Source organism: Symphalangus syndactylus, chromosome 12 (assembly GCF_028878055.3).
Source record: "Symphalangus syndactylus isolate Jambi chromosome 12, NHGRI_mSymSyn1-v2.1_pri, whole genome shotgun sequence".
In the NCBI taxonomy this organism is placed as follows: Eukaryota; Metazoa; Chordata; class Mammalia; order Primates; family Hylobatidae; genus Symphalangus; species Symphalangus syndactylus.
In genome coordinates, this window is record NC_072441.2 from 90,978,885 (window position 1) to 91,003,870 (window position 24,986).

The window sequence follows — 24,986 nt, forward strand, 5'->3', positions numbered from 1 at the left end:
TCATTAATCAAAACCTCTAGGATCAAAAGCCAATATAAATTATCTCAGAGTTTTAGGGATCATTGCTGTTCATAAATAATTAAAACACTGAAAGAGGCCATTAAATAAAGTATGTTCAGTAGAGTTTGATGTATGATACACAGTTTTATTCTGTATGAGCTGGGGCTAGTGATGGTCCAAATACAGAAACCTAGAGTAAGCATTAGAAACCTTTATAGCAGTTTTGTCACCAGAAGGAGGGCCTTGAGTGTGAGTGGTCCAGGTTTTTGGCATTTGGAATGAAAAGTTGGACAAAATGCACAAAGTAACAAAGGAACGAAGCTGTGAAAGCAAAAGCAGGGATTTATTAAACTGAGAAAGCACTCCACAGGGTGGGAGTGGGCCTGAGCAAGTGGCTCAAGGGCCCAGTTACAAAGTTTTCTGGGTTTTAAGTAGTTCTTTTGAGGTCCCTATGGGCTACCCCTTATCTGGATGAAGGATTTGGTTTGTGGCTAAGTAAAGGCTGAGATGAATTTGTGCCCTATGCAGATGATGGCATGGCCCTTGCTTACTGCTTGGCCCACAGCCAATCCAAGGCACTTTCCCTTTCCATCTGAGACGTGGTGGAAGTGTGGCAGGCCAGGTCTCACTAACAACTGTTTCAGTACTAAGTGGTTAAATATTAAAAGCCAGTGCCCTTATACAAAGGCTGGGATGTAACAAAAGCCCATCAAGAATTTTGCCTAGGCCTTTCCTGGGCCTCTTAAAGCATACAAAATAAAGAAAGAATTCTTAACAGAACCCGTTTAGGATTAAACAAGTATTATTGTGGTCTGAAGAAACTCCCCAGGCCTCCACAAACAAGTTCATTGGGGGGTCTAAGAGGACTCCTCAAACCTCCATGACTTAGCAGGAGAGAATACAAGGGTAATCACCCCAGCACCTGGACCCATTTAGGTTAAGTAAATTTACTGAGGCTCCAGAGGAAGGTTTTCAGGACTCAGACCTTAGTTACAGATTAAAAGAAGTTAATCACTTATGTCTTTAGATAAATGCACACTTACACGTAGACAGTTCGCTTAGAAGGTATATAAGCTCTGAAAAACGGTAATTTTGAGTTGGTCTGGCGATAATTTCCAGGCCTTCTCCCTGCAACCGGTTACAGAAATAAAAACTCTCTTCCTCCCCAGCTCATCTGCATTTCGTTATTGGGCCTTCAAAAATAGCAGCCCAACCCTCAGTTTGGTCTGGGAACAGAAGGTTGTAGGGAGAGTAGCCTTTGATCCTTTGCTACTAGGCAGTGGGGAGATGGGGTTTTTCCTTCCGGTTTAGCTTTAGAAAGTTGGTGTTAATTGGCCCTAGGTTCTCGGCCCCCAGACCCAGGTGTTTTCCTTTTGATCCAGCTTTGAGAAGCCAGCACCAATTGGTCTCAGATTCCCTACTCCCAGCCCTTGCTGTTTTTCCTTGATTGAGCTTCAGGAAGTCAGCACGAAGTGGCCTTAAGTACCCTGCCTCCAAACCCTATTCTGCCTCATTTTGGCAGAGTAGTTTTATATGTCTTGAATCTAATAATAAAAAATCGGGGCTTGTGTTTTGTATGCCTTTTGCTTTTCTTTTTCTAGCACTTTTTTTTTTTTTTTTTTTGTATTTTCTAAAAGCACCCATCTGGGATGGCTTGGAAACAACAACAGGTCCTTTAGCACAGTTTGAGATGCACTGATAGAGGAGGTTACAGCACATTCTCTACTTGGGAGAATGAAGTTCTGAGATTCTGATTCCACGCCACATTCCAAGTTTTGAATACTGGTAATTTACGTCTGATTCTACATGAAGTTCTTAATAAAATCAGTGCTCATTTTCTCAAATAAGTTTCTTTAGAGGAGGAGGTCTGGGATCAAAAGTTGCGCTGTGAAGTGGCACAATGCCTGGATCTATACATCCAAAAAGGAGTGGAAAATTAGATAATAATTGCCCAACTTTGGCTCCTAGACCCAAACCTGTTCTCTAAAATGGGCACTGGTGCAAATACTGTCAGGCCTTCCTGCAATGAAGTGCCAATCTCAGGCGCCAGGGCACAAACCCAGTGCGTGTCACAGCTCCTCTCCTGAGTGCTTCGCCGGGTGACGCCCCCACCAGGATTAAAGATTACGCGCCCGCTGAGCCTTAGGCAGCGGTGACGGACACCTGCGCCGAGGCGGAGCGAGAAGAGCCTGGAATGGCTCCGGGCTTTGCGTCACGCAGCTCCGCCCCTCGGCCTATCTCACCCGATGCCGTCTCCGAGGGCAGGGAACGGTTGGAGGACTGAGATTGGAGGGATCAGCGCAGACTCGATGACGCAACGGGAGGCGGGGCGTGGCCGTACTCTGATTGGTGACGGGTGAGGTGGGCCCGGCTGCGGCCCGAAATCGTAGGACTTACGAAAGCAGCGGCGGCGTTTGCTTCACTGCTTGGAAGTGTGAGTGCGCGAAGATGCGAAAGGTGGTTTTGATCACCGGGGCTAGCAGGTGAGGCCTCCTTTGGGTTGGCAGAGGCGGCAACGGATTAGGGGTCCGAGAGAGCAGGGGTCTGCGACCCTCCACGAACGGACCCCGGAAGCGCCCGCCCCTGGCTTTGCCTAGGTTCCCCAGAGTCTCTGCAGCAGGTGTGGGGCGTGTCGGCCTTTTGAGGTGCTCAGTAACTGGTGCTTTGTATTAAACATGACAGTGAAAAGGAAAACTAGAGCATCAGTAAGTGATGAGTGTCGCAGTGATGATCCTGAGGTTATCAAGGGAATGGGGTACTCAGGCGGGCTCCGCCCCTTTTCCATCTTTGCCTACTGTTCATATTTATCGTCATTGCCCAACAGTTTGCTCCTGACCACGTGATCATGTCTTATACTCCAGGTGTTTTGTCTGTACAAGCCTTTTGCCTACAAATTTGAACACCCATGAACATTAGGACGGTGGAGAGAAAACAATTCCGTTCCATTTAGCTCAGTGCTAGAGAGCTAACATACTCTTCAGAAACCCAGAGAAAATTAACCTTTTCCTATGAAGGCATGGTTGGGGTGCAGAATAACCAGCTCATAATAATTCCAGGGTTGCTCATTTAGTCTCTCAGCCTCTTCTGTTGCTTGTTTTACCTGTCATTTGCACTTCCGTGAAAAATGTGTGGAGGATGAAGCCAATCAAACCATTTTTCTACTAGTTGCATTTGGCATTTTTAAATGATTAAGACAGAGGACATGTTAAACATTTAAGATTGATCCACTTTCAATTATTTAACCACATGCATATTAACTAAGCCAGCTTGGTAGGTGTCTGCAGTTGGCAACTTTTTAGCATACCCTCTCAAGTGACTTTAACAGTTGATTGGTGCTTCTTATGTGGAAGGTACTGAGTAAGGCAGAATTGATTGTCTGTTTCTTTTACATATATTGTGATATGTGCAATTGTATATTAAATGACTACTGTTCTCATGTGAGGACAAATATTTTTGATGCTTTGTTGTTGGTGCTAACAGATTACTGATGGTTCCAGGCTCTTTTTGGGTTTAACTATTAATATATTTGCCTGGAATCAGCTTAAGTCTTGAAAGAGAACTTATTACCCAGCTTTTCATTGCTATCAGCCAGGCTGGTCTGACTGCTGTCATCACTTCTATGCGGTTTTACAGTGCTGGTTTTGAAGTTCTTTGTTTCCAAGTGGTGTACTCAACCCTGCTTCCCTTTCTTGGTCCTCATCTAATATTTAGTGTATGCCTACCTTCTACTTGATCATGTTGAGTTCTTTCTTTTTCTATTATTTAATCATAGTTGTTGAGAGGGATTTGTACATCCTGCCATGTTACTGATGCCTCATCCTGAAAGATTCATCTGTTCCTTTATCGGAGATTTCTGGTGCTCGTTACGGTGTTTATGATGCCAATAGGTGGTAGAGCCCTTGCCCCTGAGGAACCTAGACAGCAAAGTCAAAATGCACCTGGGAAACAGCTAATAAGATGCTCTTTTCAGCCCTTATTGGTGATACATTAAATCATTTTCATGAGTGGCATAATAAGTACAAAATGAAAACCACTGGCAGGATAAAGCCCAGTAACAGAAAAACTAAAGAACAACTCTTGTTTTCAGTCCACTTATTGTGTCGTTGAAGTTTTTCAAAATGAAAAAAACACAAACTAGACTGTGTCTCAAGAAGTGACTATTGGAGTGCAGGATTCCTCTCTTCTTAAATAATTGTTGAGTCTTTTCTATCTGGGCTTCTCATTGGAGGTCAAGTTGACACAGTTTTCTGAACCAGAGAGAAATGCTTCTACCTGACACCATCCCAGATAACCCACATCTTGTGTCTGAATTGTCCTCCCAGTGGCATTGGCCTGGCCCTCTGCAAGCGGCTGCTGGCAGAAGATGATGAGCTTCATCTGTGTTTGGCGTGCAGGAACATGAGCAAGGCAGAAGCTGTCCGTGCTGCTCTGCTGGCCTCTCACCCCACTGCTGAGGTCACCATTGTCCAGGTGGATGTCAGCAACCTGCAGTCAGTCTTCTGGGCCTCCAAGGAACTTAAGCAAAGGTATATCTCTTGCTGATGGATTTTTTTTCTCATGTGATTGTGCAGCATAACACTTAATAAAATAAGAGAGGAAAGAAAAACCTAAAAAGAAATAGGTGCAGTGTAAGCAGTTATGTTGAGGAAATATGTATAGGGTGACCCATTGTGTCTCATTACCACATTTTCTTTCTTTCTTTCTTTCTTTCTTTCTTTCTTTCTTTCTTTTTTTTAAAGAGATGGAGTCTTGCTCTGTTGCCCAGGCTAGAGTGCAATGGCGTGATCTCGGCTCACTTCAACCTCCGTCTCCTGGGTTCAAGTGATTCTCCTGCCTCCACCTCCTGAGTAGCTGGGATTACAGGCATGCACCACCACTCCTGGTTAATTTTTGTATTTTTAGTAGAGATGGGGTTTTACCATGTTGGTCAGGCTGTTTTCGAACTCCTGACCTCGTGATCTGCCCACCTCGGCCTCCCAAAGTGCTGGGATTACAGGCGTGAGCCATTGCACCTGGCCAGTACCGCATTTTCAGTCTCAATCATGATCATAATTATTTCATGGAGACTAAGTTATGAGTACATCCTGATGTGTGATCGATCAGTTGGTGCTGAGATTATAGTTGTGAGCCATTGCACCTGGCCAGTACCACATTTTCAATCTCAATCATGATCATAATTATTTCATGGAGACTAATTTATAAGTACATCCTGATGTGTGATCAGTTGCACTGCCTTACGTTAAAGTAACTCTTTTGACATTTGAATTCATTTTTTACATCTTTCCTTCACATAATGAATTCATTAAGTAGATAAGGCAAGTAGTGAGTGACATTTAACAAGTGAAGAAACTGAGACACAGAAATAAGGGTAATATGCCTAGGAAGGTCATCCAATCTTATATTAGTTGGGTGGGTCCAAGACCCCAGGGCTTCTCTCTGCTTCCTAAGGGGTATTTTTTTCCCTAAGCCAGTAAAGATTTGTTCACACCTTCACAGTAATTGGCATGTAATAGACATTTGATCAATATTTGGTATATGAAGGAATAGAGTCCTCAGATTTATAACTCCCCAGAAAGTGAACACAAAATGTAGGTGCACAATGCATTTTTCTGGGCAGAGAGGGCTTTTTATTTATTTATTTGTTTTTAAATTGTAAGAGGAATTTATGACGAAAAAAGTCCAAGAACCCTTCGCTAGTCTATGCTGCTCTAGGGCTATCTGGAATAATTAATTTTCAAATATTTTAGTATTGAGGCACTTAAGAGACAACTACCTTGTTTCCTTGGACAGTAAAATGAAGTGGGTAGAAACAAGGAAGGCCTTCTTGATGAAGATGTTTGCTGAATAAAAATGCTTCGTATTTTATGTGAATTGATAATCATTTGCATTTCCCTGTTCCAAATGCACAGGTTACAAAGTGAAAGCTAGTTTTCTTCACTCCAGCTCTTCTCAGTGTGGCCTTAGTCCTTTGTAAATGTGATTTCTCTCTCCAGTACTGCTGAGCTATTAGAGTTTTCCACCGCATCTTAAAAAAAAAAAAAAAAAAAAAAACCTGAGGAGATTTTCTAGGTTCTGTTTTCACATAAATTTTGATATATTCCATATCCCCTACTCCTCCATAACTTAAGAGTCTCCAGGGCTGTGAAACTGTATACTGAATGTCCTTACGGAAATAAAAACCATGAAGTTGAGAGAAGTTATGTGTTTTAAATCATGTTTACAGGCATTCTTTTCCCACACTTTCTTAGCCAGCTGGCTTCTTACCTGCTTTGTTTAGATTTTGTTACATTTTCTTATTTGGAAGAAAAGAACCTTCATTTCGCAGTTAATAATATCCCATTCTGATGCAGTTTACTTTTGAGACCTAAAGTTTTAACATTTATAGTACTGACTATTCCCAAATGCCTTCAAAGTTTCAAGATATTCAGTACTTTATCACAAGTTTAGTAATTTAGTATTTCGTAAGATTAGCAACTTAGCACAGATTCAAGGCAGTGAGACTGTGGGGCAGAAGAGAGCGCTTCAAGTGATAAGTGAGATGTCCCAGGTACCTGTCATCAGCATTTTAGTGAAGTTTTGAGGTATTTATTTAGTCCACAAAACAGCCTTTTTTTTTTTTTTTTTTGAGATGGTTGGTGTTATTCAAGTTTAGGAAATGTTGGTTGTGGTGATATTCACAAATTTGGAATATATGAAAGCGTCCAGATAGATTCTTACTTATGTCAAGAAACTGCACCCAGTGGCTCAAATGGATCTCTTCAGTTCTAAGTCTGAAATCAACTAGAGCTAAAGAGAGCTCGAGAATCCCTTCTAATGGCTCAAGTAGCACCATCCCTGACACCTGGTCTTTCCATCTGTAGCACTCTCTTCTATTAGATAGTGCAGATGAAAACTAGTAAGAAATAGTGATTCTGTTTTATCCATATTAGAGCAATGTATCAATTATTTTATTGATGAGTGGTATGTCATTTTACTGAAGCCAGAGCTTAATTTGGTGTCTTTACTAAACATTTCCTCTCCGTTCCTAGCCAAATATGTTAATATTCGTAGATAAAAGTTGGCAAATAAGGTAGTAGAACAAGCAACAGTGGATAAACTCACACTATCTTTGTGGCATTTACATGATGAACTGATGGTAACAATATCAGCATTTTAAATGGTCAATTTAATAATTTGAGTCATTTGTCAATTATTTATAGGATGATCAAGAAATGGTTGTATGTGATCTGTATTGAAGACCATGTATGTATTTCAGGGTCCTAACTTCAGAAGCTATGACTTTTAGTATCTTGGGTTATTCAGAGGCAGTTTGGTACATAGAACTCTAGGAAATATTCTGAATGTTTATGGTGTCTGTGAGTATCATGAGAGCAGGCTTTACCTGCCTTGAACCTAGTTCAAAATGAGTACAGTTAAACCTATGTAAGTCTTAGATGAAGACTTACATAGGTTTAAAACTGAAAATGCTTTTTCAGCTCAGCATTTCATATCCCTTCCATGACAAGTATTCAGGGGGGAGCCCAACAAGAATATCTTACCCCCATTCATCTTTTATAATCTCATTGTATTCTTACGGACTTTCATCATTTTAGCATACATAGGACTTGTCCATGAACACTGAAAGGTTTCCACATGGATCTTCTGTTTTATTATATATTTTGGCATTCAGATTTCAGCATTAATAGATCAGGTCAGGTGAATATCAATATTATATAAATTTTACTTGTCAACCAGAGGAGATGTGGATTTTTTTTTTAAAAGCAAGACACTTTGTAAGATGAGGAGAGTGGGTTTAAGAGATAGAGGGTTGCTGCAATTCCTTATTGAGAGGACAGAGCTGGAAGGAATTATTGATCAGAGGTTTTACTTAAAGTCCACGATGACTCCATAGATTCTGTTTGAAGCCACTACCAAAGAAAGAATTCTCAAATGTTTACTGTAGCTAAAGAAAAACTGTTGAGAAATGCTGTAACTCTAATGTACTATAAATTCTTCTGAGCTTGCTGCGGCTAATTTATTAATTTAAAAAGTGTTTTTTGTCTTTCTTAGGCCTCCTTGATTCTAGTCACTCTAGAGATAGAATACACAATCTTGTCCTGATGTTTTTACTTGCAACTCACAATCTTGTTTGGTGGTTTACTTGCAGGTTTCAGAGATTAGACTGTATATATCTAAATGCTGGGATCATGCCTAATCCACACCTAAATATCAAAGCACTTTTCTTTGGCCTCTTTTCAAGGTAATTTTCATTTTATGGATGAACTGATTGGAAGGAATGTGTTCATTTTTCTGCCTAGTTTTGCTGGTGTGTTAAGTTGGGGGGATGAAAGGTAAGGGGTTGTTGAAAAGGTTGAAGACAGGAAAAGGAGATGTTGCAACCGTATCATGAAAGAAAAGCAATCCTCTTTTGTGGGGAGTGCCGAAAGTCCCTTTTTTTATGGTATTCTAAGTCTCCAGGGCATTCTAAATGGTTTAGAAGATCATTTTTTGGTCTGCCTGGATATGCCTATTAGCAAGAACATTTTGAAATTAGGCAGAGTTCTCAGAGAGACTCTAATTTCCAGGAAAGCTGCTTTGAACTATTTCCCAGCTGTATGTCAGGTGCTCTGACCAGTAGGTTGGGGAAATGCAGACAACTAATGTCTTCCTGGGAGATTCTCATTACTCATTAGTGTAGTGGCTTTCAAAAATGTTGAAACACAACCAGGAGAATTCTTATTTATAGGAATAAATCTTACTTTGTGACCCAATACACTTATTCATAAATAGGCATTCTTACTATGTGCTACTTACCATACCAATACTTTTGCTTTACTTCTTTTCCATTAAAAGACAGACTCTCTCTCTCTCTCTCTCTCTCTCTCCTCTCCTCTCTCTCTCTCCCCCCTCTCCCCCTCTCCCTCCCTCCACTGGTCTTGACTTACTAAATTGACCTCCCAGCAGAACACTATATTAATATGTTTGAAGAATTCCCAGTTAAGAAAACAATCTGTTTAACTTTTTTTTTTGACAACTAAACATACTTTGTGCACAGGAAGACTTTTTCCCTTTGGCATAGCTTATTATTCCTTTAAAGCAGTTTACCTGTAACCTGATTGGGAAAGAGGTGAAGAAAGTTTTAGCAGGAGGTTTTTGAGAGACTCAAGTTCCTATTGGTAGTGTGAGCTATAAGTATGTAAGTACTTCTGTGAATTAGTGGGGGGAAAGAGGGTCTTTGGCATTTCATTTAATACAATAACCTAGTCTGAGAAATAGGTATTTTTATTCCTGTCATTACAGAATCAAAGGAGGTGTAGTTTATGGGTCGGGGGGATGGGTTGGGAAGTGTTTTCAGTATTTCCAGTTAAAGAAGCTTTAAAAAGTCATGCAATTATCTTCTGCTATTTCAGAAAAGTGATTCATATGTTCTCCACAGCTGAAGGCCTGCTGACCCAGGGTGATAAGATCACTGCTGATGGACTTCAGGAGGTGTTTGAGACCAATGTCTTTGGCCATTTTATCCTGGTAAAGAAGCTGTGGGCTTAATAAGCTAATATTTGGTGTGATAGTTTCTGTAAAGCTCTGGGTACAGGGCATTATTATAGTTGAGCAACCAGTTGACTGATTTAATCTCATGTTTGAGTTTTCTTGATTGCATTTGCCTTGTTTATTGTGAGCATGGAATACTTCTGGAAGCTTTCCTAGTAGATTTTTCTTTAATAAATGTACTAATAGTTTTTGATTTACAGAATTACTGCAAAGATAGTACAGAGACTTTCTGTATGCCCTACACCCAGTTTCCCCTATTATTAACATTTCGCATTGGTATGATGCATTTGTCAAAATAGATGAATCAATTCTGTTACATTATTATTAACTAAAGTGCACACTTTATTCAGGTTCTGTTTTTGCCTAATGTCTTTTTTCAGTTCTAGGATCCCATTCAAGATACTACATTACATTTAGCAGTCATGTCTTCTTAGGCTCTTCTTGGTTGTGACAGCTTCTCAGACTTTCCTTGTTTTTGATGACCTTGACAATTTTGAGGAGTACTGCTTAGGTGTTTTGTAGACTCTCTCAATCGGGATTTGTCTGATGTTTTTCTCATGGTGAGACTGAAGAATGTGGTTTTTGGGAGGAAGGCCACAGAGGTAGAGTGACATTCTCATGACATCATATCAAGGGTGTATTCTATCAGTATGACTTCTCAGTGTTGATATTAACCTTGATCACCTGGCTTGAGGTAATGTTTGTCAGGTTTCTCCATTGTTAAGTTACTTTTTCTTTCTCCCTTTTCATACTCTACTTTTTGAAAGAAAGTTGGGCCAGGCATGGTGGCTCCTGCCTGTAATCCCAGCACTTTGGGAGGCCAAGGTGGGTGGATTACCTGAGGTCGGGAGTTTGAGATCAGCCTGACCAACATGGAGAAACCCTATCTCTATCAAAAAACGAAATTAGCCGGGTGTGGTGGTGCATGCCTGTAATCCCAGCTGTTAGGGAGGCTGAGGTGGAAGAATCACTTGAACCCGGGAGGCGGAGGTTGAGGTGAGCCGAGATCATGCCATTGCACTCCAGCCTGGGCAACAAGAGTGAAACTCCGTCTCAAAAAGAAAGAAAGTTGCTATGTGCAGCCAGTGCATACTGGCTAGTGCTCTACCTCCTTAAGAGAGTGGGTTATCTACAGAAATTATTTGGATTTTTTCCACAAGGGAGATTTGTCAGTTCTCCTTTATTTATGTCTTTATTCAATCGTTTATTATATCCATATGGACTCATGTTTATGTATTTTCTGCTTTGAAATTATAAATACTATTTTATTTTCTTGCTCAAATTTTTTCAGTTTTGGCCACTGGAAACGCTTTCAGTTGGCTGCTGTATCTCTTTGGCACACCCCCATCATTATGGTTTTCTCTTTTTGTTTTAGCTTTCATTTTGAGCAGTTTCTTACTATCTGGCACTACAAGATGCTTCAGACTCATCTTGTGTATTTCCTTGTTCAGTTCTAGAATCAGCTACTTTTCTAAAGACATATGTTTTCTTTTATCAGAGAATGGCTATTAGAAACCAAGATCTGGGTGCTTATTGCTACTGAGATATCAGTGCCTTCTAAACCCTCTCTGCTGATAGACTAAGAGGTATATATGTACATACTAACCCATGTGTGTATACATATCTATAAATATTTTTCTGTATAACTAATTCATGTCTCTTTTAGATAACTAGTTAATACTGATGTCTCTGACCCTAATCTCTTACCATACAGTACAGTGGTTTCAAAATTTTTATCTCTATTCTGCCAGTATATTTTAATACTTTTTTGTTCTTTTTTTTTTTTTTCTTTCACCTAGATTCGGGAACTGGAGCCTCTTCTCTGTCACAGTGACAATCCATCTCAGCTCATCTGGACATCATCTCGCAATGCAAGGAAATCTAATTTCAGCCTCGAGGACTTCCAGCACAGCAAAGGCAGGGAGCCCTACAGTTCTTCCAAATATGCCACTGACCTTTTGAGTGTAGCTTTGAACAGGAACTTCAACCAGCAGGTAAGGCCTGTCTCAGTGATATGGAAATGGCAGAGGAAGGTTCTCTTAATTACCTGCTGTTGATTTCCTAGTAAGGTAGCTGGCTTTCCACTAACTCTTGTAGTTTAGATTGATATCTGGTGTATATGAAAGTGTTAGGGCAGAGATAATTGGCTCCTGACATTATAGTTATAGGTAGTTCATTCATCATTCTGTGGTTCTTCAGGAATTCTAACTTATGTTAACAGAGTGACACTACTAAAAGTGATAATTGCTACTGTTTTGGTACTTGCTGTGTTTCAGGTGCTGTATTCATCTGTGTGTGTTATTAAATACCTGCCTCATTATGTGGAGATGGGTCTAAGTATTACCATTTTCAGATGAGGACACTAAATCTCGGAGAACTCAAGTCATTTACCCGATGGTCACACAGCTTGTAAATGGCAGAGCTCAGAATTGAGCCCGAGGCTGTCTGACTTTATAGCTTGGACTTTTCCCACTGTACCATGCTGCCTCCTAGTGTTTGTCATAGCAGACGTTTGTAGGACAGTCAAGTAGTTATAAAACCTTCTGGATAGTGGTGGTTTTAGGTAAGACTCCAGAGCTCTGTCTCTGAGGATGTCAGTTTATAGGATGTTTTTCAGGTGATGGTGACCCTTGTTGGTCATACCGAGTCCTTGTGGTCACTGTGGTCTGCAGTTTACTGCTTCTTTGTATGTCTCTGTTGCCCAGGTCTAAATTCTTACATGAAAATCTCCAGTCTTCCCCTTGGACATTTTCTTTTGTTTGCTTTGATTAACAGTGTTGTATGAGTGTGGGACTGTGGAGAAGTTTAATTTCACGAACATTTACAAAAGACCTATCATGTTTCGGGCACTGGGCCAGGTTTAGGGTTGAGGAGGAAAGTGAAATAAAAAGATGATCAAGAATTATGTCTTACCTCAAGGGTGCTTCTTGGATCATGAATTAGACATAGAAATATAACCTTATGTGATGGTCTAGACCTGGCTTATTCTGGAATGGCTACCGTTATCAGGTGGTATTCTGTGATCTGGCTCTTAGAATCATGCCCCCTGCTTTTTTTTTGAGACAGAGTCTCATTCTGTTGCCCAGGCTGGAGTGCAGTGGCACAATCTTGGCTCACTGCAACCTCTGTCTTCTGAGTTCAAGTGATTCTCGTGCCTCAGCTTCTCGAGTAGCTGGGATTACAGGGATGTGCCACCACACCCAATTTTTGTGTTCGTAGTAGAGACAGGGTTTTACTATGTTGGCCAAGCTGGTCTCGAACTCCTGACCTCAGGTATGTGCCTGCCTCAGCCTCCCAAAGAGCTGAGATTACAGCGCCTGCGCCCAGTCTGAATCATGTCTCTTATAAAGTTGAAGCTAAGAGCATACTCTAGAACTGAATTTGAATCCTGACTCTTTGTAACCCTAGGCATATTATTTAATCTCCCTATGCCTCAGTTTCCTCATCTGAAAAATAGGGATAGTAATAGTGCCTGCCTCACAGATTTATTGGGAAGATTGAGGGGATCTGTATGAAGCACTCACAGCAGTGCTTTCTATTCAGAATGTGAGTTTGTGTGTGCATGTGTCTGTACAAATATGTACATGTGGATATGCATGAGTGTGGGTATGTATTTGTGTGCCTACCCATGTGTAGGGGATTCATATGTACATGTACGGGTTTTGTGGGTGTGCACACATGTGTTTGTGAATGTATTTTTTGGGTGTGTGCGTGTGTGTAGGTGTCAGTGCATGTGGTCTGCACATGCGTGTACATGTTCTTGTATTGGCTGTTAATATTGCAGGTTGGACTCAGCATGTTGGCCCAATTGTGCACCTCCTTCTGAAGTTTCTTATGTTTAAAAACTTGTCACACCTGCTTCCTGATACTCTGTGAACTCCCTTTTAGAGGGATTAGCTTTTCCTTTCATAAAAAGGTCTGGGATTCTATTTAAGTCTCAGTTATCGAGTAAGGTTTGGGATTTTATGTTTTACGAAAGAGGGAGATTTAGCTATTGCTTGTAAAATCTGTTGAGATTGGTTCTCAGCCAATGACTTTTTCTCCTTGGCCTTTACGAGGAAAGAAGCAGCTGAGAAAGAACGACATTACAGGATTCCTTTTGAAGCCCTGTGTTACTGGAAATGTTGTCAGGTTCTATATAGACTGCCTGATAGACTTTAATTATCCATGCATGCTCCCCCACTCAAGCTGTATAGAAATACTCAGGATCATCACAATTTAATCCCTATAATTTAAACAAATGGAAGGATACAGTCTTGGTTACGATTGTCTTCTTCTTTCTTTCTTTTTTGTTTATCTCTCAACATCAGAAAATTATATATGTTGGAGACGCTGGATTTTAGTTTGAAGATTTCTTCGTTTAGGACAGAACAGTCCCCAAGTCTTCCTAGGAAGTTCCTAGAATAAGAACTTTTCCTTAGCTGTTTTAGGGGCAGAGTACGTTGTTTTCTTAGGAAAAACTTTTGGACTATCATGAGGATAAGTCTTAGCTCTTGACTTTTTTTCTAGAGGATTGTTGGTGAATCAAGGGGATTCTCAGGGATGGTTGATCCATGTCAGGCAGTGCCAGTCCTCTGCAATACCAAATAAAGGATGAAAAGCCTCCAGGTTCTGTTGCTCAGGGTGCTATCTGTCCATTGAACTGTCTGTTACACTGGCACTTCCTATTTTTTTATTTAAAAGAAAAAATGAGATTAAAAATGATAAAAATGAGTTAAAATAGTCAATATCAAAATAAAATAAAATGTATAGTATAAATTAAACTAAATAGTAAAACAAATCCCAATAAGAGCCATGATCCCAGGGCTCCAGGGCTTAACTATAGATCACATAGGACCCTTTATATTAATATAAGCTCTGTGTTAATTTAGGCTCTCTTTATAGGGTGGAACTTTCTAAAATGAGTTCTAGGCTAAGGACCTGATTTAGAGATCTTCAGTTGGAGAAAGTTTTGTGACAGCACATACAGCCTAATGCTGGGAGCACCCACCTCAAGCTAGAGGTATGGGTCTTATGTACTTGCAGGGAAACAGACACATACTTTAGGTTTAGCTATCTATTTATTAGGCCAAAAACTTCTTGAAGGCAAGGACTGTACTCCTTACATCTTTTAATCTTAAATGCTCGTTATGATTGAAAAGCTGATCTTCAGTTAAGCCAATAATAGGGAAAACTCAGATAACCAGGCCCTACTTTTCTCCCCCAGCTTTAAGATTGGTTATTTTTCATACTGCAAGGTTCATGAGAATAGAGACTTTGTCCTACTAATTTTTGCATCCTGGATACCTCTCACAATGGGTTCTCTTAATACATGACTCTTCAACATAAATGTTTTATCTAACTTCAGAGACAACTCAGAACATAAATTCTTTATTACCTGACTTCTGGCTTATGTGCATACCTCTTTTATTAACCAGCATGTAGCTGGACTGAGTCAATATGCATTGAGTTAAAGTCTTATTGCTACGCCTCTCTGTTCCTAGGGTCTCTATTCCAGTGTGGTCTGTCCAGGTACAGCATTGACCAATTTGACATACGGAATTCTGCCTCCCTTTATATGGACACTGTTGATGCCGGCAATATTGCTAGTAAGTGATGAATACTTATTTTCTTAGCTCATAAAAATCTCTTTTTGGGACCTAGAAGATGTGTTTAAGGGTTGGGAAATGATTTAAGGAATTGAACCTGAATGCCATTTAACTTGAGGTTTTTGAACTTACTTAATGTGAAACCTCTGCTTAATATTTCTAAGTGTTACTGCCACACCACCATTTGAGTGTCCACTTCTTTTTAAAGGAATGTTTCATTGCTCATGCACCACAGATCCCAAGAGTTCTGTAATCATATAATTTTAGAAAACCCATGTTGAACATTGTTAAACTGGACTTCTCTAAGTTTTCAAAGTGGTCATGTGCATCAAAAGTTCCCAAGAAGGGGATAAGTGTGCATTATGTAACTATAGAACCGTATTTTTGTTTCGTGATTTGAACATCTTGCAGGACCATTGCTTCTGTGGCACACATTGAAAAATGCTACTTTTAGGAAATGATTCCCTCTTTAGGGCTCAGGAAGAAGTGTCTCTCCTTTAGGGCAGGCATAAAGTAAAGATCAGAAGTAAATAGGCCTTCATGTTAAAAGTAGTTGATTTGGAGTAATGGAGATTAAGTGATGTTTCTTTTTTGACTTTATTTTTTGTTACTTAAAAAATGTTCTGTAATCAGAAAGTCAGGGTTTTTTTAGTATTTAAATGAATAATTCTTTTGTGACTCTATTCTAAACCACCACAAAAATAACTATTGTTTTCTTCTCTGCAGCTTCGCTTTTTTGCAAATGCATTCACTTTGACACCATACAATGGAACAGAAGCGCTGGTGTGTTACTGAAGTTTTTATAACTTATGTGATGGCTTAGCAGATGTGAATTATAGGTTCACTCGTAGTAGAAATAATTTCAACAGAAAAGATAATAAGAGAATAAGCTCTGTGAATAATTGAGGTCCTGTTTGGAACTAAAGCAGACTATAAGGCTAAGGGCAGAACATTCGGAGTGAAGTTTGCAAGTTTAACATCTACCATGGCATTGGGCACCATGACTATAGGGAAAGCACTTCTTTAGAGGCAAGATACACCAGCAGCTAGAGGAGAGACAGAGCAATGGGAAGCTGGAGGGGCAGGCAGAGCAAGACGGTGACTGCACAATCAGTCCGTGACTTCCCATGGAGAAAGAGCATCTTGTGGGTCAAGAGCCAGGATAACAAGGTTCAACACCATTCCCCTCTATGAAGATTTTCTTCCCTCTCTTAGAGGATCAAGTTGTTATTTTATTAGGAAGCCAGTGGAGTTCCTTAAATCACACATGGCAAATGGGTTGCATGTGTTTCCTCATCAATGGCAGACATTACTAATGGGCTATAATACTCCTTTCTGCTATACACAAGTGATGTCTCTTGTGATATTCTTCAACCCAGAGCTCCAGAGGCAGCCTCTACTAAAGGATCAGAATTGTCCTACATAAAAAACCCGTTGTATCTGAGTCAGTTCTTTATGTTTGTCTCCCTCATTCCATTGAGCTCCTTCAGGATTTTTGCTATTCACTTTGGAAACCCAAGGACCTAGCACTGTAGTACTTAGTAGATTCTTAAATCTTGACTTAATTGAAATTAGCTAAGGAAAACATAAATGGAATTGGCTTTGATGCTCTTGTTTTGGTAAGTGTTTCAGAAATAAATGCATTTATTGTAAGAATACAAATTGGTTATAGAAGCAAGTGCTTTTAAGCTATATTTTATTTAGTTGTCAATATATTTGCCAAACCATTCACTGATGATATTTGAGAGGATGTTTACAATTTGTCGGGGAGCTCTATAAAGTGCTGATTGTGAATCTCCACAGCCTCATTCACCTTGGGCAGAAGAAACAAATCATTGACACATCCTTCCTTTCCAGGTATGGCTTTTCCACCAAAAGCCCCAATCTCTCAATCCTCTGATCAAATATCTGAGTGCCACCACTGGCTTTGGAAGAAATTACATTATGACCCAGAAGGTAAATGTGCTTACATTGTTGCACTGATGTTTGCTGTTGGATTGATGAACTAAGCCCATGTTCCTGACCAGCCCCTCAGTCCCCCACCTTCCCTTCTCTGGGTACTCACTGTTCACCAGCATCACACTGGCCTGATTTTATTTCATCCTGCTCTCTCCTGCTTCTCACACATCTTGTTCCCCCAACCTGAGCTGCTCTCAGCCTCTCAATGATTGATTTCTGCTCATCCTCCAGATCAGCTTATCCCATAGCCTTTAGTGACCCTGTAGACCAGGCCTGGGTGCCGCTGTGGTAGGCTTTCTTGACATCTCGTACCTGTTGCAGATCATGCGTGTTCACCTTCGGGTTCCCCTGTCAGAATGTAAGCTCAGTGAGGAGGAGGGTCATACCCCATTTCCTAGCAGGCTGCCTTGCACATGGTAGATGCTCAGTAAATACCTTGCAAGTTGGATGAAATATGAAGTGTTTTTCTGTGTGAAGTTAACTTCCCTTTGAGTATTCAATTCTGCTTGTGACAATTATCAGCTTTAATAGATTGGTGTTTTGAAGAGGAACAGAATGTGCAGAAAAAAAGTCAGTACTGTGTTTTTTAGACTTGGTATAATCTACAATGAAATAAAACATAGAGTTACATACTGGGGAATGGGAAAATTTATTTTAAATTAAGAGAACTACTTTGTTGTACTTTTGTCATGCGTAAGGTTTATTTCAGCCTCCGATTTTCCACTGTCCAGCCTGTTGTGACAAGGCATTAGCATAAGATAAAACGAGATTGAGGTGACTGTTATCTCAGGTAAGTCAAGTAACTGGCATTGATCTTGGCCTCTGTTAGTAGCATGAGTTAAAAGGGGAGCCATGCACTTGGCTTCCTGTGCTATCTGTTCACTAAAAGTGAACCTTCCAGGTTTTTTCAAAATATGTTCTGTGGGATACTAGTTTCTTGAGATGATTTGCAAGAAGCAGTTCCTCTAGCAAGTAAAATTGAACCATGCTTCATATTACATTCCCCTCTTTCAGAGACTTGTACAGCATACACCAGCAAAGTAAAGGCTGTGAGAAGTTGAAACAGTTAAGAAATGTGTGTGAAATATTTTATCCTGCTGTTTTCAGTACTTCGCCATGAATTTTTTTTAAAGCAAATTTTACATAACCTGTAACATCCCTTTGGGGAATTCTGTTGTAAACTAATAGCTTACTTTAGGCTAGCAGGGTGTATTTGAATTTACTATCTATTAACTTAGAAGGAATGATTTGTTTATCAAGGGGAAAATGTTTAGTTCTACAAACTGACATACTCATTAGCATTTTATGGAAATGCGTTGAAGAAAGTGTTTTAACCTTTGATTAATTTGGGGAAGTCAGCTTTCTCTTCTGTTAAAAGATGGGGTTGAACTAGAAGAGTTCTGTAATGCTTCTTCCAGTTCCATTATGGAAAAACTCTAACTTGATTGAAGATAAATTATTTTCTTCCTTTTTTTAAAAATTATTATTATACCGTAAGTTCTAGGGTACATGTGCACAATGTGCAGGTTTGTTACGTATGTATACATGCACCATGTTGGTGTGCTGCACCCATTAACTCATCATTTACATTAGGTATATCTCCTAATGCTATCCCTCCCCCCCTCCCCCCACCCCACAACAGGCCCTGGTGTGTGACGTTCCCCTTCCTGTGTCCAAGTGTTCTCATTGTTCAATTCCCATCTATGAGTGAGAACATGCGGTGTTTGGTTTTTTGTCCTTGCGATAGTTTGCTGAGAATGATGGTTTCCAGCTTCATCCATGTCCCTACAAAGGATATGAACTCATCCTTTTTTGTGGCTGCATAGTATTCCATGGTGTGTATATGTGCCACATTTTCTTAATCCAGTCTATCATTGATGGACATTTGGGTTGATTCCAAGTCTTTGCTATTGTGAATAGTGCTGCAGTAAACATACATGTGCATGTGTCTTTATAGCAGCATGATTTATAATCCTTTGGGTATATACCCAGTAATGGGATGACTGGGTCAAATGGTATTTCTAGTTCTAGATCTTTGAGGAATCTCCACACTGTCTTCCACAATGGTTGAACTAGTTTACAGTCCCACCAACAGTGTAAAAGTGTTCCTATTTCTCCACATCCTCTCCAGCACCTGTTGTTTCCTGACTTTTTAATGATTGCCATTCTAACTGGTATGAGATGGTATCTCATTGTGGTTTTGATTTGCATTTCTCTGATGGCTAGTGATGATGAGCATTTTTTCATGTGTCTTTTGGCTGCATAAATGTCTTCTTTTGAGAAGTGTCTGTTCATGTCCTTTGCCCACTTTTTGATGGGGTTGTTTGTTTTTTTCTTGTAAATTTGTTTGAGTTCATTGTAGATTCTGGATATTAGCCCTTTGTCAGATGAGTAGGTTGCAAAAATTTTCTCCCATTCTGTAGGTGGTTGCCTGTTCACTCTGATGGTAGTTTCTTTTGCTGTGCAGAAGCTCTTTAGTTTAATTAGATCCCATTTGTCAATTTTGGCTTTTGTTGCCATTGCTTTTGGTGTTTTAGATATGAAATCCTTGCCCATGCCTATGTCCTGAATGGTATTGCCTAGGTTTTCTTCTAGAGTTTTTATGGTTTTAGGTCTAACATGTGAGTCTTTAATCCATCTTGAATTAATTTTTGTATAAGGTGTAAGGAAGGGATCCAGTTTCAGCTTTCTACATATGGCTAGCCAGTTTTCCCAGCACCATTTATTAAATAGGGAATCCTTTGCCTATTTCTTGTTTTTATCAGGTTTGTCAAAGATCAGATGGTGGTATTATTTCTGAGGGCTCTGTTCCGTTCCATTGGTCTGTATCTCTGTTTTGGTACCAGTACCATGCTGTTTTGGTTACTGTAGCCTCGTAGTATAGTTTGAAGTCAGGTAGCATGATGCCTCCAGCTTTGTTCTTTTGGCTTAGGATTGACTTGGCAATGCGGGCCCTTTTTCGGTTCCATATGAACTTTAAAGTAGTTTTTTCCAATTCTGTGAAGAAAGTCATTGGTAGCTTGATGGGGATGGCATTGAATCTATAAATTACCTTGGCCAGTATGGCCATTTTCGTGATATTGATTCTTCCTATCCACGAACATGGAATGTTCTTCCATTTGTTTGTGTCCTCTTTTATTTCATTGAGCAGTGGTTTGTAGTTCTCCTTGAAAAGGTCCTTCACATCTCCTGTAAGTTGGATTCCTAGGTATTTGATTCTCTTTGAAGCAATTGTGAATGGGAGTTCACTCATGATTTGGCTCTCTTGTTTGTCTGTTATTGGTGTATAAGAATGCTTGTGATTTTTGCACATTGATTTTGTATCCTGAGACTTTGCCGAAGTTGCTTATCAGCTTAAGGAGATTTTGGGCTGAGACGACGGGGTTTTCTAAATATACAATCCTGTCATTTGCAAACAGGGACAATTTGACCTCCTCTTTTCCTAATTGAATACCCTTTCTTTCTTTCTCCTGCCTGATTGCCCTGGCCAGAACTTCCAACACTATGTTGAATACAAGTGGAGAGAGAGGGCATCCCTGTCTTGTACCAGTTTTCAAAGGGAATGCTTCCAGTTTTTGCCCATTCAGTATGATATTGGCTGTGGGTTTGTCATAAATAGCTCTTACTATTTTGAGATATGTCCCATCAATACCTAATTTATTGAGAGTTTTTATCACAAAGGGCTGTTGAATTTTGTCAAAGGCCTTTTCTGCATCTATTGAGATAATCATGTGGTTTTTGTCTTTGGTTCTGTTTATATGCTGGATTACATTTATTGATTTGCATATGTTGAACCAGCCTTGCATCCCAGGGATGAAGCCCACTTGATCATGGTGGATAAGCTTTTTGATGTGCTGCTGGATTCGGTTTGCCAGTATTTTATTGAGGATTTTTGCATCGATGTTCATCAGGGATATTGGTCTAAAATTCTCTTTTTTTTGTTGTGTCTCTGCCAGGCTTTGGTATCAGGATGATGCTAGCTTCATAAAATGAGTTAGGGAGGATTCCCTCTTTGTCTATTGATTGGAATAGTTTCAGAAGGAATGGTACCAGCTCCTCCTTGTACCTCTGGTAGAATTTGGCTGTGAATCCATCTGGTCCTGGACTTTTTTTGGTTGTTAGGCTATTAATTATTGCCTCAATTTCAGAGCCTGTTATTGGTCTTTTCAGGGATTCAACTTCTTCCTGGTTTAGTCTTGGGAGGGTGTAAGTGTCAAGGAATTTATCCATTTCTTTTAGATTTTCTAGTTTATTTGCGTAGAGGTGTTTATAGTATTCTCTGATGAGATTGGTGGTGATATCCCTTTTATCATTTTTTATTGAGTCTATTTGATTCTTCTGTCTCTTCTTCGTTATTAGTCTTGCTAGTGGTCTATCAATTTTGTTGATCTTTTCAAAAAACCAGCTCCTGGATTCATTGATTTTTTTGAAGGGTTTTTTGTGTCTCTGTCTCCTTCAGTTCTGCTCTGATCTTAGTTATTTCTTGCCTTCTGCTAGCTTTTGAATGTGTTTGCTCTTGCTTCTCTAGTTCTTTTAATTGCAATGTTAGGGTGTCAATTTTAGATGTTTCCTGCTTTCTCTTGTGGGCATTTAGTGCCGTAAATTTCCCTCTACACACTGCTTTGAATGTGTCCCAGAGATTCTGGTATGTTGTGTCTTTGTTCTCGTTGGTTTCAAAGAACATCTTTATTTTTGCCTTCATTTCGTTATGTACCCAGTGGTCATTCAGGAGCAGGTTGTTCAGTTTCCATGTAGCTGAGTGGTTTTGAGTGAGTTTCTTAATCCTGAGTTCTAGTTTGATTGCACTGTGTTCTGAGAGACAGTTTGTTATAATTTCTGTTCTTTAACATTTGCTGAGGAATGCTTTACTTCCAACTATATGGTCAATTTTGGAATAAGTGCGATGTGGTGCTGAAAAGAATGTATATTCTGTTGATTTGGGGTGTAGAGTTCTGTAGATGTCTATTAGGTCTGCTTGGTGCAGAGCTGAGTTCAATTCCTGGATATCCTTGTAAACTTTCTGTCTCGTTGATCTGTCTAATGTTGACAGTGGGGTGTTAAAGTCTCCCATTATTATTGTATGGGAGTCTAAGTCTCTTTGTAGGTCTCTAAGGACTTGCTTTATGAATCTGGGTGCTCCTGTATTAGGTGCATACATATTTAGGATAGTTAGTTCTTCTTATTGAATTGATCCCTTTACCATTATGTAATGGCCTTCTTTGTCGCTTTGATCTTTTTTGGTTTAAAGTCTGTTTTATCAGAGACTAGGATTGCAACCCCTGCCTTTTTTTGTTTTCCATTTGCTTGGTAGATCTTCCTCCATCTCTTTATTTTGGGCCTATGTGTGTGTCTGCACATGAGATGGGTCTCCTGAATATAGCACACGGATGGGTCTTGACTCTTTATCCAATTTGCCAGTCTGTGTCTTTTAAGTGGATCATTTAGCCCATTTACATTTAAGGTTAATATTATTATGTGTGAATTTGATCCTGTCATTTTGATGTTAGCTGGTTATTTTGCTTGTTAGTTGATGCAGTTTCTTCCTAGCCTTGATGATCTTTAAAATTTGGCATGTTTTTGCAGTGGCTGGTACTGGTTGTTCCTTTCCATGTTTAGTGCTTCCTTCAGGAGCTCTTGTAGGGCAGGCCTGGTGGTGACAAAATCTCTCAGCGTTTGCTTGTCTGTAAAGAATTTTATTTCTCCTTCACTTATAAAGCTAAGTTTGGCTGGATATGAAATTCTGGATTGAAAATTCTTTTCTTTAAGAATGTTGAATATTGGCCCCCACTCTCTTCTGGCTTGTAGAGTTTCTGCCGAGAGATCAGCTGTTAGTCTGATGGTCTTCCCTTTGTGGGTAACCCGACCTTTGTCTCTGGCTGCCCTTAAAAATGTTATTTTCAAAATGTTCAAAAGTTTATTTAATTTTTAGCTTTCCAATTTTGTGAGCAAAGAGGCTGTTCTTGAAGTTTAGGCTCTGTGTTGGCTTGAAAAAAGGATATCAGTATTTTAAAAGGGCTGAAAGTTTGCCTGTACATACTGTCGAGATTTTCTGCATGAAACACAAGAATGTAAAATAACTATATATTAAACTAGATAGAATGTTAAATTTCTTGCATGTAAAAGCATTTAGGAGAGAGACAGTCTGAGGCTGCCAAGGCAAGTCCACAAATTGTCAGGTACCCAAGTTCCTTGCAATCACCACCTGGCCATCTTTAGGGCGTGGCCCTCAGGCTTGTGGCTCGAGAGTGGTATGGAAGAAGGGAAGAGAAAAGGGATGCTTTATTTCTCTTGAAGAGACTCCAGGTATTATTTACATCTCACTAGCCAGAACATAGTCTCATGGCTCTGGTACCCATTGTTTCAACGGAGGCTGAAGTATCGTCTTATATCCAGAGGGCAGTGAGTCCAGCTAAAACCAGGGCTCTTTTACTAAGCCAGATTGATATTAGGAAGTGAGTAGTCGTTAGAAATTCATGAAAGTCTTGATTTTTCTGTTTTGTCCTTTGATACCACAGTTGGTTGATGTCTTCTGTTACCTGGGCATATAAAAGTTTGGGGAGATAGCAAAACTCAGATCTTTCAGTCTTGCTGTTTAAGGGAAGCATCAGTGGGTTTGGTGAGTGTTGGAACTGAGACTGAGATTTAGTATGTTTTCAGGCTCTCAGCTTCCTGACAGTCCCCACGTGTCTGCCACCATGGCCCTTTCCTGCTGCCTCCTTTCTTTTTATTTCATATATTGAATGCCTTTTTTTTATACAAATACTATTCATCTGATTTTTCCTTTCTAGACATCTCTATTTTTGCTTCTTTTCCAGATGGACCTAGATGAAGACACTGCTGAAAAATTTTATCAAAAGTTACTGGAACTGGAAAAGCACATTAGGGTCACTATTCAAAAAACAGATAATCAGGCTGGGCGCAGTGGCTCATGCCCGTAATTCCAGCACTTTGGGAGGCCAAGGCAGAAGGATCACTTGAGACAAGGAGTTCGAGACCAGCCTGAGAAACATAGTGAGACCTTGTCTCTACAAAAAGAAAAAAGATAGCTGGGTGTGGTGGCTTGCGCATGTAGTCCCAACTACTCAGGAGGATGAGGTGGGAGGATCTCTTGAGGGTGGGAGGCGGAGGCTGCAGTGAGCTGAGATTGTGCCACTGCACTCCAGCCTGGGTGACAGCGAGACCCTGTCTCAATATATATATATATTTAATATATATATAAAACCTGAACTGACAATGACACTCTGGAACATTGCATACCTTCTGTACATTCTGGGGTACATGGATTTCTACTGAGTTGGATAGTATGCATTTGTAATAAACTATGAACTATGACTGTCTCTTTTCCTTCCTTTTGGAATTATCTCCAAGACTGTGTATGTGTGCATGCTTGTATGCATATGAGAAAAAGATTGGGCCGGGCATGATGGCTCAAGCCTGTAACCCCAGCACTTTGGGAGCCTGAGGTGGGTGGATCATGAGGTCAGGAGTTTGAGACCAGCCTGGCCAACATGGCAAAAACCCATCTCTACTAAAAATACAAAAATTAGCCAGGTGTGGTGGCGTGTACCTGTAATCTCAGCTACTTGGGGGGCTGAGACAGGAGAATCACTTGAACTCAGGAAGCAGAGGTTGCAGTGGGCTGAGATCACGGCACTGCACTCAGCCTGGGTGAGAGAGGAAGACTCCATCTCAAAAATAAAAAATTGATAAAGTAAAAATATTATTCTCTAGAATGGTATCACATCAAAATTATTAGAGTTCTTTTCTGAAAGATTTTATGTAAAAATAAAAATTATTCGAGTCACCCAACAGAGTATCTGTTTATATTATTCTTCCAACTGGGGCCTAAGCGGTGCTCCATGGGACAAGAGGTGGACTTGAATAATTGTGACACAGGCACACACTGCTCCT

The 24,986-nt window shown here is 40.0% G+C and overlaps 1 protein-coding gene across 3 annotated transcripts; it reads left to right on the top strand.

The window, feature by feature from the left end:
• The first annotated feature begins 2,326 nt into the window (after positions 1 to 2,326).
• Positions 2,327 to 24,407, top strand: HSD17B7 (hydroxysteroid 17-beta dehydrogenase 7). Of its 3 annotated transcripts, XM_063627185.1 has the most exons (9): positions 2,327 to 2,483; positions 4,323 to 4,526; positions 8,147 to 8,239; positions 9,390 to 9,504; positions 11,328 to 11,522; positions 15,012 to 15,116; positions 15,843 to 15,899; positions 16,974 to 17,072; positions 23,891 to 24,407. In XM_063627185.1, exons 1-9 carry the CDS (start codon positions 2,449 to 2,451, stop codon positions 24,011 to 24,013), a joined length of 1,026 nt encoding a protein of 341 aa, XP_063483255.1. In that variant the 5' UTR covers positions 2,327 to 2,448; the 3' UTR covers positions 24,014 to 24,407. The 3 variants fall into 3 exon arrangements, 2 of the variants coding, with proteins under 2 accessions (XP_063483255.1, XP_063483256.1); XM_063627186.1 differs by lacking the exons at positions 15,012 to 15,116; positions 15,843 to 15,899; positions 16,974 to 17,072; positions 23,891 to 24,407 and adding an exon at positions 11,801 to 14,273 and having other exon boundaries at positions 11,328 to 11,519; XR_010117613.1 differs by lacking the exons at positions 15,012 to 15,116; positions 15,843 to 15,899; positions 16,974 to 17,072; positions 23,891 to 24,407 and having other exon boundaries at positions 9,416 to 9,504; positions 11,328 to 11,346.
• Positions 24,408 to 24,986: the final 579 nt, after the last annotated feature.